Genomic DNA, 18,177 nt, shown 5'->3' with positions numbered 1-18,177 from the left:
GTCCAAAAACCAACGTTCAGCTGGCCCGACTAACAGTATCTGACATGGACCCCATTCTGTAGATGTAGGGTAGAAAGAGTCTTTCGGCAAGGCGCAACAGGCGGAATAGACAATCCGCTCTTATGGAAAGAGAGATCTTCAAAGACTAAGGGAGACAACCTCAACAGAAAAAATCCAGCATTGTAAGGAAGTTGTGAGGTTCCCTCCCCGAACACCCTTGTTGCTAGGATTACCAGCCACAGGGGCAGTAGCTGGTTCGCAAAAGTTCAATCTACATCAGAATTTAATACGAATACGACGACAACAAAATAACACTGGGAACTCTTCAATGCAAACTCTAAAAATTGAAAAGAGGAGGAAGTATATAAAGATGAAGAAGTGTATAATTAAATCAAAAAGAAAGAAAACGGAGGAAAGAGAGTGGATAAGAGCTATGGATACGTTCCGAAAGTCTTAACAAAACGAACGAATCGACGAAAGTAACTGGCCTGGTGAAGCTGGTGAAACCAGTTATTTTACAGACGTATGGGACGCTCTAGACGAAAGCGCAGGCTCAGCGTTTTGTTTATAGAAATTTTCCGCATGGCGTCCTGCGGAAGGAATATCCTTCTGGCAGAAATATACTCTGCTGCGAACAATGTTACTCATTCTAATCACATTGTAAGAAGAGTTAAGGTACACTCATCTTGCGCATGTTGCTTCATATCGCTCTCTGTTAAAATTATAATACATTTTCCGAACTAGTGCGGTTTGAAGCCATCATGCAACTCAAACGAGTGTGCCACTTTTTGTGAACAGAAGTGTACAAGGTTCACCGTTGTCTCTATCTCCGTAACTTTTTAATCTCCAGGTTTTCTGCAAGTTTATATGATGGGAAATGTTATTTCAAACAATATATATACCTAGGTACATATGTATTACGGTATGTGCATAATTACCTTCCTTATGTTCTTCATCTTTCTGTTCCATACGTTTGGCTAAACGGTTTCTGTGGCCACTTGTATGGGTGGAACCTGAAATTGTTGTTGAAATGCTTCATACTACTTATGGGATGGAGATTTCCTTCTGTGTATAAATAATATAATACAAATATAGAACACTAAAGAAATGTACACCCACACAATAGCAGTGGCGTATCCTGGGTTTTCATAAAGGGCATGCTGTAGACAATTTTTTTAAAAACATATATATTATGGAATGGGTGATAGCATTATACGTATTCAATAGTTGACGATTTGTACATTAACATTACTAAATATTGCATAACGTATAAAGTAATGAAATATGGATAATAAAGTTCAAAACTCACCAGGTTTGATGTCTGATGTGGAAGTCTTTATAAAATCACTTGATATTTATAAACAGTTTATATTTACATTGGAGATTCACAATTTAGGTTTGTTTGGCTTATGTAAATAACATTATAGTAGAGGCCTAAATTATAATCAGATATTCAGGAACAAAAGACTAGACTTAATTAAAATAATTTAAATGTAAATTCTGCTCCTCTGTTTTGAGTGGTAAATTCCCTTATAACATCTTCGTAAAATGAGGGCAATGCTTTAATTTTCAGAAGCAGCTCTTCTTCAATGGATAATATACCAAGCACACTTAATCTTTCTTGCGATTGGGTTGCTCTAATATAATTATTAATTCTTCTTAATGCTGAAAAAGATTGTTACACTGATGCAGTTGAAGCTGGTATTGACAAAATGAGTGTAGCCAACTTGTAAGTTTCACTCATATTGTTATGAATATTGTTCGTGTTCATATATAGTACTAGTTCATGTACAGGTTTATTTTCAAACTCGGGGGAAGAATAGAGAGCAATCAACTCATTCTTTAGCTTTACAAAGTCAAATAATAATAATAATCCTGCATCAGACGCTGTGTTTTTTTTCGTCATTTTTAAAAAAATATATTTCGGGAAATACTGCATTAAACCATGTGGAACTTTGAAAGAGGCCCAGAAATAAAAATAAACCAAACTTTAAACTAAATGTGAATTGCATTGTACTTCCAAGGAAAAAAAATCAATCGCTGCCACCTCTTTGTCGAACGAAACAACAAGCATACTCTTCTCTGTAGCTGTCACCTCACAGCATGCAGCCAACACGATATTCACGCATTGTGAAGGGGAAGAAGCGGAAAGGGGAGGGAAGAAGCACGGGAGCAGCGCTTGCCCACGTTAAAATCTTCCTACGCTGATGCGGTACATAGGACAGCTTGCTCTGCGACGACATTAATGAGCAATTCTACATTCTAATTTCTTCATATAGGAGAAGTATTTATTTTACACGAGAGCGCTGAACTAAGCTTATATTACATTTCTTGGATCTGAAGTGAAAGAAAGTAATAATTCTTTCCCACAATTGACGCATGCGCCCAGAATACGCCTCTGCACAATAGTTATATATGTATATACTGGGTGTCCCAAAAGACCGATCTCATAGGGAAAGCCAGAAAAATTGAAGTGTTGATAATATCTGGCAGGTAAACGAATGTAGATGAAATGGATGCTAGGGAAGAAACGTACACTATGCAAGAGAAAGCCGAAATTGTGATTCTACATGCCTCAGTTCTCTCCGTAAGGCACATATGTGATGCATTTCACCGTCGGCAACAACAAAAGAAACGGAAACCTGGACAACGATCTATGGGGGCACCTTAAATCTGTTGTGTACAACACACGTCCATGTTGAATTGATGATCTCAACGAAAACATACGAGCTGCATGCCACGCTATACATCAGCAATGTTACGAATGTACAGCCACCGACAAAAGAAAAAAAGAAAAATAGTTCACCTAGATCCTGAAATGCTCGCTAGCCCACATGGCGTTATGTGTGTTGCCTAACTCTACGGCGATGTGGGAAGGTCGTTACGAAGCGTTCATTTTACACTTAAATGAGAAACCTAACATGCAGTGTTTCAAACGTCACGCAATTCTAACTTTGATCGCTTCAAGTTCGAAAGTCATAAAATATACTTACACCTGGATTTTTACGTTTCTATGTATGTGTAATACTTTTATTTGCCAATTTGAGCCGTAACTCCTAGAAAATAATTAAATAAATTACCATAAGATCGGAATTGGAAATTTGTGAGTGACGTGGAGAACTTTATAGTTTTGGGGAATATACATTTCATGAGTGACGTAGCCATATTCGGCAATCTTGTAACTAATGACTGTAACTTCGGTTTTTCTTTCGATTCATAAAAACATTTGCATAAGGTTACCCATTGAAATTGACACATTTTTAAATAAAAATGTGTTTTGTTGAGTTCTGCAAATTTATTCCAATCCTATTTAAGTTCAGCGTCCTCCTTTCTAGTTGGGGCTCTGAGATAATCACTTTCCCGTTTATATAATTTCCCATGTTTCTGTTCTTCATCACAACATACAAAGAGCCGACCTCCGTGACGACGCCAGGGGTTCCAGGTTCGATTCCTGGTATTAGCATGGCACGCTTCGTGACTGTCCATTCATTAATTTCATCATATCATCATTCATCCCCATCTTCGCAATTAGCCAAAATTGGCAAATCAATCAATCAATCAACTCGTTTAAGCACTGAAGAATAGGTAAAATAATGAAAGAAGGAAAGAATTAAGGATCACTGGTTTCCTTGGACATAATACTGCATAAACCTAGATTCACGAAAATGATGAGTGGGCCATAAATACAGTGTCATCATATTGTGCTGATAAACCATTCCTAGACTGAAAAGAATATGAGGCGTTACTCACAGAAGTTAGGTGATGGCTGACTCGCTCTAGTGACTGGTTAAACAAAGATCACTCATGCTCAGGTCGGAAGTCGAGTCAGGAACTTCAGTGACAAGATCGGGCGACTACCGAACCAGAAAGGGGAGGGGGACAATTTCATTGTTACGAAACTTGTCGTATGCCGTAGAAGGTTTCCGTGGTTTCGTTCTTCTTTTTGAAAATAATAGCATATTAGTGTAATTGATGCTATAACCAGCACGAGAAAGTATGAACCCCTCTCAGGCAGATTTGCCTACACTTAAAACTAGCTCAACATGCCCATATGAGCTTTTTGCTCAAGTGTGGAACTCTGTCTAATCCAAGATTTTTGTAAAAATGCCCTCGAGAATTTCCCGGGAAAGTATGACACCCCTCAGATTGATTTGCCTACACTTATAAAAGGCACTTCTGTGAGATTGTTGTCCATAAATTTGTTAAAAATATGCCCCTCTTGATATTTTTTTTGGCCACACCTAAAACTAGGCCACCCTCACCCACATACACACCCACACCCACCCACACCCACCCATATTCATACATATTTATTTCCGGTCTATTTCCGGTCCATTTCCGGCTATTTCTGCCCACTTCCGGTCCACTTCCGGTCTATTTTCGGCTATTTCTACCCATTTCTGCCCACTTCCGGTCCACTTCCGGTCTATTTTCGGCCATTTCTACCTATTTCTGCCCACTTCCGGTCCACTTTCGGTCCACTTTCGGTCTATTTTCGGCCATTTCTACCCATTTCTGCCCACTTCCGGTCCACTTCCGGTCTATTTTCGGCTATTTCTACCCATTTCTGCCCACTTCCGGTCCACTTCCGGTCCACTTGTGGCCTATTTCTGGTTTATTTTTATTGCATCATGTTTTGCAACAAATTATTATGCAATAAATTATTAGGCATGTGTTGTTTTCTGATTAATTGGTTATGACATAATGTGATGATGTGGTGTTTTCTGATTGGTTTAAATAAGCAAGGTTTCTATTGGCTCTATAAATCTATATAAGCCAGAGCACAGTGCAGATTCCTCACCTTTGCTGGATCGGCAGAGGAACCCACATCGCGGGGGATAGAACCTGAACAGGCTCCACCAAAGTATAGGAGACTTGAAGCATATAATTTGGCGGAAAACCCAAGTAAGGTCATACAAACAATATACACTGATGCAATAAAAGCCAATTTTTGGCAGGGGGGCCAAAGTGGTTCCTAAATACAAAATAATTAATATCTCAAGAACTAATTAACATAGAGCTATGCAGTTTTTTTGTCTGCACTGAACCCAACTGATATTTTTTATTAAGCATAGAATTTTGATTTGAATCCCAAGAAATTTTATATAATAAACCAACAACAAAAATACCAAGGCCAAAAATATTAACACACATACACACCCACACCCACCCTCATACACACCCACACCCACCCACACATATTTACTTCCGGTCCACTTGTGGCCTATTTCTGGTTTATTTATATTGCATCATGCTGTGCAACAAATTATTATCCAATATTATGCAATAAATTATTAGACATGTGTTGTTTTCTGATTGGTTGCTTATGACATAATGTGATGAAGTGTTTTATTCTGATTGGCTTATTATTTCAGATGTTTTCAATGCGGTCCGTGTTTAGGCTATATAAAGAGATTTTGCATTGCATATCAGCCAGTATTGTGAGAGTTGTTGAAGAGTAAGGTTGTGTTGTTGCAGTGCTGCTCATATTTTTTAAACACAAAAATATTGCAGATTTGTATAAATTAAATTACAAACCTATTTGATTTAATATACAGAATTTTTGACAACCTGTCATAGGTTTATTAAGTATAGAGTTTTGATTTGAACCCCAAGAAATTTTATATAAATACCAAAGCCAAAAATATTAACACACATACACACACACACACACACACATACACTGCTGAACCCAACTGATATTTATTATTAAGCATAGAATTTTGATTTGAACCCCAAGAAATTTTATATAATAAACCAATAATAAAAATGCCAAATCAAAAATATTGTAATCAATGCAAAAAAAATATATCCAGCCCCAATTGGGCTAAGCATCAAAAGATTTGTAACCCAGACAAATACAGAACTCCCACAAAAATATGCCCTAAATGCCATAGAAAATATAGTCTGGAATATTTCACATATAAACATAAAGGTACTTAATCTGCACAGTCTTCAACATTGCCCCCACAACCATCTACATCTGGTCTGAAAAGGAAGCATGAAGCACCTGTTAATGCTGGACCGGCAAAGCAGCCACGCTATGAGCCACCTATCCATAGCAGTTTTAATGGCCAACTTAGGGATTACCGGTTTGAATCAGAGCCAAGATGTGGTATTAAGAATTTTTTGAACAGTGTAAATCCTGATGTGCAGGCAATTCTAAATGCACAAAATGGCTCTTATAAGTTGTCCCTCAAATTGTTTACACAATATAAGAAACCAAATGGCACAAAATTTACACAGCCCCACATAACAGAAACTGTACCGGTATATTCAAATGCAAATTTTGACAAAATAATAAGCAGTTTGATAGATCAATTAAATATTAAACACTCTGAATTTGCAGCAGAAGAGTCTGGATGGAGCCTATGCGGATCTCCACACAAGCTCTATGTTAATATTTCTGAATTCAGCCCATTAGAAGGATCTACATATTTGCCATTACCTGCCAATATTAAAAACAAACAAGCCGTGGTTAATATAAAAAATAATGAAGAAATGCTTTTTGTGGTGTATTTTAGCTGCTTTGTATCCAGTTTCAAGGAATCCTCAGAGAATAAGTTATTATAAACAACATGAGCACGATTTTGATGAAGCAATGGAGGGTTTAGAATATCCAATGTCTGTTCAGAATATTGATAAATTTGAAAAAAAGGCCAGGAATATCAATGGTAAACAATTATCTATTAATGTATTTATTTGTTCTACTGGCCGTGGCAATTGCTTGATAGCACCTCTTAGAATCAGTACATTTGATGATGATTCTGTTGTTCCGATTGATCTGCTCTTAATTGAAGGGTATGATACACACCATTACACTCTGATACATAATATTGAAGCTTTAGTCAGAACACAACTAGACAAATCTAATAGAATATTCAAGTTGTGCAGAAGATGTTTAACTGTATTTGATGGTAAAAAAATGGTGAATGGGGTTCGGGAAGTGAATTCAGAAATTGCTAAAAACAAGTTACTTGAGCATCTGAAATACTGTGGCAACCATAAACCTGTTCATATGGTGATGCCTAATCCAAGTGAAAATGCCAAATTCAAAAAGTTTGAGGCCTTGTTGGAACACCCAGCATATATTGTCTGTGATTTTGAATCAAATCTCAAACCTCTTGCATTCTGTAGCCCAGATCCTGATGAATCTTCAATTACACCATACCAGTTACATGAATCTTCTAGTTTTTATTATGTTGTACAGGATGGTGTTGTAAGTAAAAAAGATTCATACATGGGAGCAGATGCCATCAAAGAATTTGCACATAGAATAGAAAATGAGTGCCATGACATAGCATCTAATATCTTATTAAAATCAAAACCTATGTTGCCTTTAACAGAGAAACAGATTGAAGATTTCAACAATGCAGAAAAATGCCCGGTATGTGATTCTGAATTTTCAGATACAAATATCAAGGTACATCACCATTCTCATACAGATGGTAAATTCTTAATAGCCCTGTGTAATAGCTGTAATGTTAAGATCCAGAGACCAAAATTTGTCCCTATATTTTGCCATGGTGCATCCAATTATGATTTTCATTATTTGATCAGGTACGAGGGGTTTGAGAAGCAGAATTTAAATATTTTAGCAGAAAATGATGAGAAATATATAGCTATTAGCAAAATAATTAAAGTTAATGGTGTTCCTATTCACTTAAGATTTCTTGATTCATACAGAATTATATCGGCTAGCCTGGCTACACTGGCCACTCAATTATCTGATGATCAATTAAAAATCACATGTGCTTTGTTTCCAAATCAGGACCTGAAATTAATTAGGCGGAAGGGTGTATATCCATATGACTATGTTACAGATTTTTCTAAATTTGATGAGTGTGCTCTGCCACCACAACAAGCATTTTACAGCAAAATCAGAGGATCTGGAATCACTGATGATGATTATCACCATGCCCAGTTGATGTGGAACAATTTAAAATGCAAGTCATTTGGTGATTATCACATGGCATATTTAAAACTTGATGTCACTCTCTTAGCTGATATACTGCAGGCATTCAGAAAGTCTTCCATGCAAAATTATAAGCTGGATCCAATGTATTTTTACAGTGCTCCGGGGCTAGCATGGTCTGCAATGTTTTTAAACACTAAAATGCAATTGGATCTGATCCAAGATCAGGACATGTATCTGTTTATGGAGCAATGTATAAGAGGAGGGATGGTGCAATGCTCTCAGAGATATGCCAGGGCTAATAATAAATATATTCCTGATTATGACCCAGCACTGCCATCAAATTATATACTGTATGTAGATGCCAACAGCCTCTATGGTTACGCTATGATGAAAAAATTGCCATATGCAGGGCTTGAGTGGGTTGAAGATTTCAATATTGAAGATCTTAAGGATTTTGATGACAGTGACTATGGCCTCTTCTTAGAGGTTGATCTGACAATTCCTGATGATTTACACAACACATTTTCTGATCTGCCCCCAATTCCTGAGGTTGAGTGCTCATCTGGCTCTAAACAGAAGAAATTGATGATGACTCTGGAGCCAAAACAGGGCTATGTCATATATTACAAAAACCTCCAGTTCCTGATGAATCATGGTGTTCAAGTGACCAAAATTGGCAAAGTTTTGAGGTTCAGGCACTCAAGATGGTTGAAGCCTTATATTGATACAAACACAGAGATTCGAACATCTGCAATGAGCCAATTTGATAAATCTTTGTTTAAATTAATGGTCAATTCTGTGTATGGCAAAACTATTGAAAATGTCAGAAAACATACTGATGTTAAAATAATTACTGACCCCAGCCTGAGCAAAAAATTGATTGCAAAGCCTAATTTCAACTACAGAAGAATTTATGATGAAAATATGGCACTTTTCAACATGAAAAAACAAAGATTAAGTTTGATAAACCTATTTATGTAGGGGCTGTGATATTGGAATTGGCCAAATTGCACATGTTAAAATTGTATTATGATGTGTTGAAGCCTTTTTATAAGGATCGTGTAAAACTGATGTACATGGATACAGATAGTTTTGTTCTTGATATTCAAACAGAAGATGTTTATCAAGATATAGCACAGCCTGCATTGCTTGAATATTTTGATACCAGTGAACATTCAAAAATTCAACCCCACAACAAAAAGGTGCCTGGCAAGTTAAAAGATGAGACACTTGGTGATGTTATTGTGGCATTTACTGGGTTAAGGGCCAAGATGTACAGTTTTGAAACATGTAGTGGTGTTGTTGCCAAAAAAGCCAAGGGCATTGGCAGAGTGACTGTGGACAAAGAGCTTGAATTTGAGGATTACAAAAATTGCTTCAAATCATGTAGCACAATCAGAACATCAGAAAATAGAATTCAGAGTGTGGATCACTTGTTGACTAGCAATATTGTAAGAAAAGTGACTCTGGACCCACATGATGATAAGAGATGCATTTTATCATGTGGCATACATACTCTACCATGGGGTCATTGTTATTTGAAAAATGGCAATCAATGCCCAATTACAGAGCATGATTTGAAATAAATAAACATGCCTATGAACTTATTTGGGTTCAAAAAACAGGCTATTATGGAGCTGCCAACACCACAAGCCTCTTCTGATATAATATCTAAACTGAGTGCTTTGTTAATTATTCATCTGAACAGCATACTTACAGATGTTGATGATAAAACAGGTAAAACATTGTACATATTTAACAATAATTTAAATCATTACCAATTACCTGTAGGTGGTCAATTACAATTTATTACAACCCCCGAGGGTGATGTCAAGATTTCAGTAGGGAGAAATATTTATAGAATTAAGCACTCAAACATGATTTCTGGCACTGTTTATACTGTTTCTGCTGGTGACTGCTTATATATTGAGGTCCCTGGATTCTATGACAAGCTTATACCTTTTTTATAGAATTAAGAATTAGATATTCAATAATAAATAACCGCTAAAACAAAAATGACCAATGATATATTTGGCCATACAAGACATGAAGATCACAGTGATGAGATTCTGATGCTTGATGTCAGAGTCAAGAAATTAAGAAGTGATTTACAAGCTTTACAAACCACACTCAATGCCCGTCTTCAATTAGAAATTACAAATTTACAATCACAATGCATGGACCCTCTTCTTAAAATTGATTCTGAACTCAAATTGTTGCTTCAGAAATATACTGATTTGGCCACATTGGATAATTTTCAAAGTTTAGAAGAAGCTGTAGCAGCTCTTCAAATCAAATTTAAGACCCAGGCTACCAAATCTGAGCAATTGAAACAACAATTAGAAGAACAGATTAATAATGTCCAGACACAGCTCCAAACAATTGTCAAAAGCATAAAATCTCAAGAAGATTTTGATCTAGTGATTTCCACTCTAAAGGAACAGATTCAGTCACTGGAGATACCTAATCTGGACCCTATGAACAATGCCATAGCCGAGGTTAAAGAAAAAATTGAGACACTTGAAAATTTTAAGAACAACTTGCCATCTTCTGATGCTTTGAGTGCAATAACTCGGAGTGTTGCCAATATTAAGCTGCAACTTGAAACATATGAAGATTTTGGAAAAATTCAAAGTACCATAACCCATCTTGAGGGTACAATAGCAGCAGTGCAAAGTGGTTTGGCAAATGTACAAGAAACTCTAGAATCTCGCTTGCCTGGGATTGTAGATACCCTTGTCAGTGTCCAGCAACAGATCACAAAGCTTGAAAACCTCAACACTGAATCTGAGCTATCTCATTTTCATCACTTGATTGATGATATCCAAACAAAGCTTGAAATTTTACAACAATCAACACCCACTCAGGCAGATATAGCCCTGCTCCAAGATGCTATGCGTGGTGTGGCTGATGCTTCTGAATTAAACAATGTGAAATTAGCACTTGAATCTTTGCAAAATACTGTATCAAATATTCCTACATCACAAAAACTTAAAAATATTAAGAGAGCTGTGAATCGCATATTGAAATCAGAAGATATCAAGAATATCCAGGCAGAGATCAAACAACTTACTCAGACAGTGGCCACTCTACCAACCAATCAACATATTAATGAACTGCATGCCCTGTTTGAGGATAGAAGACAGGTCCATGATCTTACTGCTCAAAATTCAAAATTGGCAGTTGTTGAAAATTTACAGCAAATTGTAGCTAATATCAAGCAACAGCTAGGAACCATGGAATCCAATCAAGCAAATGCTCTGTCTGTTTTTGCTACCCAGCTACAAGAAATTGTGCAACAATACAAGAAACTTGCTGTGGACATAAGAATCAAGCCGGGGCACGATGAGATTGTTAGGACCATCAATGAGCACCTTGAATCTGTAACATGTAGATTGCTTACAGCAGAAAAAGAAATAACAGGCATAATCGAGAATCCTAAACATACAGTAATTCTTGAATAGTACAGCATCCCCAACAAAGAATATGATTCACCATTTACACCAGGTGGCAAAATATATATGCTGTCCCCTGCACAATTTTATTACCAGTTTTTTGTTGGGGGCACACTTAGACCAATCAAGATCAAATATTGGCTTCAACCACAGGCACACCACTACCCAACCTTATCAATAACAAATGCTGATAACAAAGCAAAAATCACCAGTGTAGAATTGGAGGATTTTACAGATCCCAATACATTAGAAACATCATATGTTGAAGATGATGGCTCTCTGGAATTTCATATACAAATAGGAGACAAACTGTATTTAGAAAATCCTGTAGTATCAGCTGCTGAACACCCTATAGTTGCAATATTCTTGTTTACATATTATGTCTAGACAAATTATTGTTGATGAATTACACAGACAAGCCAGACATAATTTTAAGAGACTGCCAGTAGTCACAAAAAGCATAGATGATTTATGGCAGAGCGACTTCATTGAGAGGGCAAGTGGACAGCTGAAAAACTTAGACAAAATCAACAAGGGCTACAAGTATCTACTCACTGTAATAGACACATTTTCAAAATTTGCCTGGGCTGTGCCACTCAAATCCAAGACTGGAAAATGTGTTACAGAAGCCATCAGAACAATCATCAATCAGAGTGGAAGATCACCGCGCTATTTGGAAACAGATAATGGCAAAGAATTTTATAATTCAGTGTTTCAACAATTTATTAAAAGCCAGTGAATACAACATTATTCGAGTTACAGTGATCTCAAAGCCTCAATTGTAGAGAGATTCAACAGAACCCTAAAAAATCATATGTATAAACAATTTACACTTCAAAGTAATTATAAATGGATTAATATTCTTCGAGAACTTCTACATAAATATAACAACTCTGTCCATTCTACAATCAACATGAAACCCTCTGAAGTAACTTCATGTGATGAGCAAAAATTGATCAGGACTGTTTATTATCCTAGATACCAGCCAACAACAAGAAAAGCCAAATACAAGATTGGTGATCAAGTAAGAATCAGCAAATATAAGCACTTATTCAAGAGGTTTTACAAGAAACTGGAGCACTGAATTATTTAGAGTGGTTCAAGTTAAACCTGGGACCCTTAACACATATATAATAAAGGATCACCGAGGAGAAATTCTCAAAGGTAGGTTCTATGAAGAAGAACTCAACAAAACTAAACAGCCTGACACATATCTCAGAGAAAAAATCATCCGCAGAAAAGGCAACAAGTTATTTGTCAAATGGCTAGGACTTCCACAACACAGCTGGAGCGATGCAGACAAAGTGATAATATGAACACCTGGGATGTTATAAAGAGGCTGCCAGAACCTGAACAGCATAATAAGAGAAATGGCAAGTTGCTGCCTGATAATATTAGATGTCTTATTGTTGGGCCATCGGCTTGTGGTAAAACTACACTAATGATTGATAATTTTTTATTGGCACCCAACTGGTTAGACTGGAAAAACAGGCACTTGTATGTTTTCTCTAAGAGCTTGGAACAATTAAAATATCAGCAGCTGATGAAGCTATATGATGGATTGGATATTGCTATTTTTGAACCAGATGTTAAGCCACTCCATGAATGTCTCGATAATTCTGTTGTTGTGTTTGATGACATTATACTGGATAATCAAAACAAGGTTAGAAATTTCTTTACACAGGGCCGGCACAAAAACATTGATTGCTTCTACCTGGCACAGACTTTTTCAAAAATACCCAAGCAGCTGATCCGAGACAACAGCAATTTTATATGTGTGTTTCATCAAGACCATACCAACCTCAAACATATACATGATGAATATGTAGGTGGGGACCTGAGCTACAATGATTTTTCTAAGATTTGCAGTAGGTGCTGGAACCAGGATAGTTATGGGTTTGTCACAATTGATATGACAAGAACACCCAATAGTGGCAAATACAGAAATAAAATCAACAATTTTCTAGACATTGAAACATATATAAATAACCATGAAAAGGCCAATAATTGATGATCTTAAATTAAGAGATTATCTTGTAAAAAGATTTAAGGGATGGAAATCAGAGAACCGAGGTATTTATGAGCAACACAAGCGCACAGAACAGCCTATTATTGATGCTATTGGTGAATTAGTTAAAAATATCAAAACTGTTACAGAGCAAAATCAAAATTTGATCACAGAGCTTGTACCTGTAGCTGCAAGGAACATATTAGATTATCCAATCACCCCACTTTCTAGTATTCATACACCTAGTCCTGTTGCTCCTCGAAGAATTGAAGCTACTCAGGATCCTATTGAATAGGGTCTTCTTGCTCAAAAATATTTAAGCACATCTAAAGACAACAAAGATGAGGTTTTTGGCTTATATGCTGACACAGAGCGTGATGGTAGTATCATACATAGAATTGGCAATTTCAGAGTAACATTTATGGGAGATGATATAATTGTATATTCAGAATCTCATCTTGGAGAAAAAGATGGTTTTGTTAAATATCTCGGCACACCTGGAGTGTGGGAATTGATGACTCGGAAAAGGCCTGGCAGCTATACAGATCAAGATTATGAGGATCACAAAGAAATATTAATAAAATCAGATGCTCTATACCAGAACAATGATCCCACACAAAAAAGAGTCAAGTCTAGCAGTGGAGCAAAATACAACAATTTAATCAAGCCCATATGGTCTCAGATCAAGACAGGTAGTGGAATCAAACAATACAACACCCTGCCCAAAAAATTTGTGTGGGTTGATGATGTCAGGAAACTTGTAGATAGGTTATTGGTGATAGCTGGGGAGGAAAATGCTGGCAACCACAATTTTTACAATGAAAAGGTTGGAATTATGGACATGATAAGCACAAAATTGTCTAATTTTATAGTGAATGACACTAAGGGGATTGGATATCTTATAAAAATTATTAATACTCTACCACCTAAATTTTGGAATATTTCTGAGGGTCGGGGGCTTGTTAATGACATTATAAACAAGCTGCCATTTGAACTACACATTCCAGGCTATCAGTATTGTGGTCCAGGCACAAAATTGGACCATAGATTAAACAGAGGTGAGCCTGGTGTTAATCCCCTAGATGCTGCTTGTAGAGACCATGACATAGCATACAACACACATTCTGATCTTGACAAGAGACATGTTGCAGACAAGAAATTAGAAGAGGCTGCATTTGGTAGATTTGTAAGCAAAGATGCTTCTTTGAGTGAGAGAATAGCAGCATTGGGGACCACCATAGCTATGAGCACCAAACAAAAACTGGGGTGGGGTTTGTGAATATATATATATAATAAACCTACAATGAAGGCCAAGGGTGTTATGTATCAAATACCTTATGCAGGTCTTAAATCTCTTAAAACTATTGATAGTCTTTTAACCAAAAAGCAGCGCAAGAAAAAAAATTCTTGTATTGCCAAGGGCCATGGTATGAAATTGTTGCTTAGCACCCCCCAATTAAAAAAATTACAGCAATCAAGAAAAAAATCACATGTGGGTGGATTTATATTTATTATCCCGGCCATCTTAGCAGCACTTGGGGCTGTAGGGAGCTTGGCTGGGGGATCAGCTGCCATAGCAAAAACAGTAATAGATGCCAAGAAGAATAGGGCAGAATTAGATGAATTGAAGCGCCATAACCTGGCCATGGAAACAAAAGGCAAAGGTGTTAAGAGAGCCATGAATAAGTTTAAAAAAAACAAGAGCCGCTTACAAACCAAGATATTGAAGCTTTAATCAAGCCACTGGGCATCAAACATTTTAGAGGTGTGTACATGTCTGATTCTTTACCAGAACAATCACTCAACAAAGAGTGTGGCATTGTTAATTTGGATAAGTACAAAAATCAGGGCACTCACTGGATCTGTTATCTTAAATATTTAAAAGATGAGGCATTTGTGTTTGATTCATTTGGAGGTGTTCCACCTGAAAATTTAATAAAATATCTAAAATCAGCTAATCTTTATTACAATAATGCCCGTGTTCAAAATTTCAAAGATGTTAATTGTGGACATCTGTGTTTATCTGTTCTTAGATATATGTCTCAAATAAATAAACCATCAATTGAAAATTTTCAAAAAGCCTTGTGGTATTTAAAACATCATGGGGGTATTCCATCTCACCAGCCAAAATTCAATATTGAAACTTAGATTACATGATGATATAGTGTATCCCAAAGCAATAGCTCTCAGAGCATTTTATGGCATGTACTTGATCCCTAATATTACACACCACAACAACACAATTGCAGTTGGTGATGAAAAAATTGTCATCACTCCAGGGCAATATAATCTATCTACTCTAAATGCTCAATTACCCAGAGGTATAGTTTTAACTCCAAATTCTGTCACTCACAGAGTAGAGATTGTATCTGCTACAGAAACAGTGGATCTGGGTACTGTAGGAGAGCTGTTAGGCTTTGAGAACAATACAAAACTTGAACCGGCCATCAAACACACTGCTATTAATATACCTAAATTCTTAGCCATAGAGACTCTAAATATTCACTGTAATGCGGCCGAGGGTATGATTACCAAATCAAATGGCATAGGCACTCACAAACAAACTGGCATTATTGCAACATTTAAACCTAATTCTGAATTTATGGAGCCAATCATCTACAATCCATCACCAACATTATATTTTCCTGTGTGTCATAACAGAATAGATTACATTGAGTTGATGGTCACTAATGAAAAAGAAGAATTAGTTGATTTTGCTGGAGTCACAACAACTGCTATCATAGAGATTAATATTTAAATAAAAATACATACAAGAAAAAAATGGAAAATATTGAGAGTTATGAGCTACAATCATTCCCCCCAAACAGGAGGACCTTTGCAAATTTAAATCAACCCAACACAGAGATTGAGGTTGATCGTGATGTAGGGGATGGCTTTATACACCCTCACAGAGCAGATCTATACATCAAATTTGATGTTGTAAAGCTCGATGGTACAGATTATCCGGCAAATTCAAATATAAGATTGGTGGACAATTTTGTGCCACATCTGTTCTCTGAAATTGAGATCAGAAAGCATGGTGTTGTTATAAACAGAATAGATTATCCCGGCATTACCTCCACAGCTTTGGCTACACTAAAATTATCCAAAACCGAGGCTTCTTACTACAAAATAGGTGGATTTGAGGCTGGTGATAAAATTATATCTAAAAGCCACACAGTGCTGTTCCCGATGCGCCTATTGCCAGGATTCTTCTCAGATTACAAAGATATTATGTGGAAGGGTGGTTTAAGAATCACATTTAGAAGAGCTGCCAATGATAATAATGCTTTGATGAGGTACAGTGCATTAAACTCTACAGGGGAAGCTCTGCTTAATACCCTACCTGATGAGGGCAAGTGCCTTATTCAGACTATGGAGCTAAGAATGCCAGTTGTTGAATATGAAGCCAGTTATGCTCTTAAATACAAAGCTGATATCCTAAAAAATCCACAAATTCCTTTACAATTTTATACATATCAATGTGTACAGAAGCCTGCATCTGGTACCTATTATGAGTTTGATGCTACAAATTCATTCTCCAGTATACAATATGACATGCCGGAATTTGTGGTGGTACTGTTTCAGACTGGAAGACACAATAATCAGGAAAAAAATTCAAGTAAATTTGATAACTGCAACATCAAGAACATATATCTTAAAAATGGCAGAAATGAGGTATTTCCTAGAGAAAATTATAATTTAGACATGTCCAAGGATGATTTCCTCAAATTATATGAAGCATTTACATCATACAAAAGGGTCACTACTGGCAATACTGACATGTATTACACACCAGATGAATTCAAAGCACAGAGACCCATGTTTGTCATCAACACTTCAAAAAGGAAACAAGTTGTGGTTAATGACAGGACAAATATTAAAATTATCTGTGAATTCCACGAAACACTCCCTGATGACACTATATGTAGTGTTATTCTCATAGGTGAAAAATCATATGTTTATGATGTAAGAAATGAGAGAGTCACAGAGCAATTCTAGAAGAATTACATTATCTTAATACTAAATATACAAGTTGAGCCTGGTGCCCAATTGAACTTAAACCGGAAGTGGACCAGAAGTAAATATGTGTGTGTGTGGGTGTGGGTGGCCTAGTTTTAGGTGTGGCCAAAAAAAATATCAAGAGGGGCATATTTTTAACAAATTTATGGACAACAATCTCACAGAAGTGCCTTTTATAAGTGTAGGCAAATCAATCTGAGGAGGGTCATACTTTCCCGGGAAATTCTCGAGGGCATTTTAAGGAGGACCCTTTAATATCCATTGAAGTTGTAATGGATCGTGAGGTAAAGTTATAATGGAGAAAAACCTTGAGCATTGAAGGATAATTACAGGACAAAACAATACTCTAGGGGAGCGCTGCTTCTTTACTTCCCTCAAGAAATGGATATTCCAAAAAAATCTTAAAGTTCTCTACGTCACTCAAAAATTTGAACTCGATTCAATGGTAATTTCTTCTTCTCTTCCGAAATTGACATTTTGGACCAATACTTATCCCAAATTTCCCTATTAAATAATTTCTAGTGGTTACTGCACAAATTGGCAAATAAAAGTATTACAAATACGTAGAAACGTAAAAATCCAGGTGAAAGTATGTTTTACGGCTTTGCGTGACGTTTGAAACACTGCATATTAGGTTTCTCACTTGAATGTAAAAGGAACGCATTGTAATGACCTTCCCACGTCGCCGTAGAGTTAGGTAACACACATAACGCCATGCGGGCTTGCGAATAATTCAGGATCTAGGTGTTATTTTTTTCTTGCCGGTTGCTGTA

At 36.6% G+C, this 18,177-nt stretch overlaps 1 protein-coding gene across 4 annotated transcripts in view; it reads right to left on the bottom strand.

Moving 5' to 3' along the window:
* LOC145981348 (uncharacterized) overlaps nt 1–18,177 on the bottom strand; it is a 62,361-nt gene that overhangs the window by 10,594 nt on the left and 33,590 nt on the right. For all 4 annotated transcript variants that reach the window (XM_083114576.1, XM_083114577.1, XM_083114578.1 and 1 more), the window contains one exon: nt 939–1,013. In XM_083114576.1, coding sequence (XP_082970702.1) covers nt 939–1,013 — 75 coding nt within the window. The remainder of the gene's footprint in view (nt 1–938; nt 1,014–18,177) is intronic.

This window comes from Lepisma saccharinum, chromosome 29 (genome assembly GCF_977018435.1).
Source record: "Lepisma saccharinum chromosome 29, izLepSacc3.1, whole genome shotgun sequence".
Lineage (NCBI taxonomy): Eukaryota > Metazoa > Arthropoda > Insecta > Zygentoma > Lepismatidae > Lepisma > Lepisma saccharinum.
The sequence above is the reverse complement of the archived record's forward strand: the minus strand, read 5'-3'. Positions and strand labels throughout refer to the sequence as shown.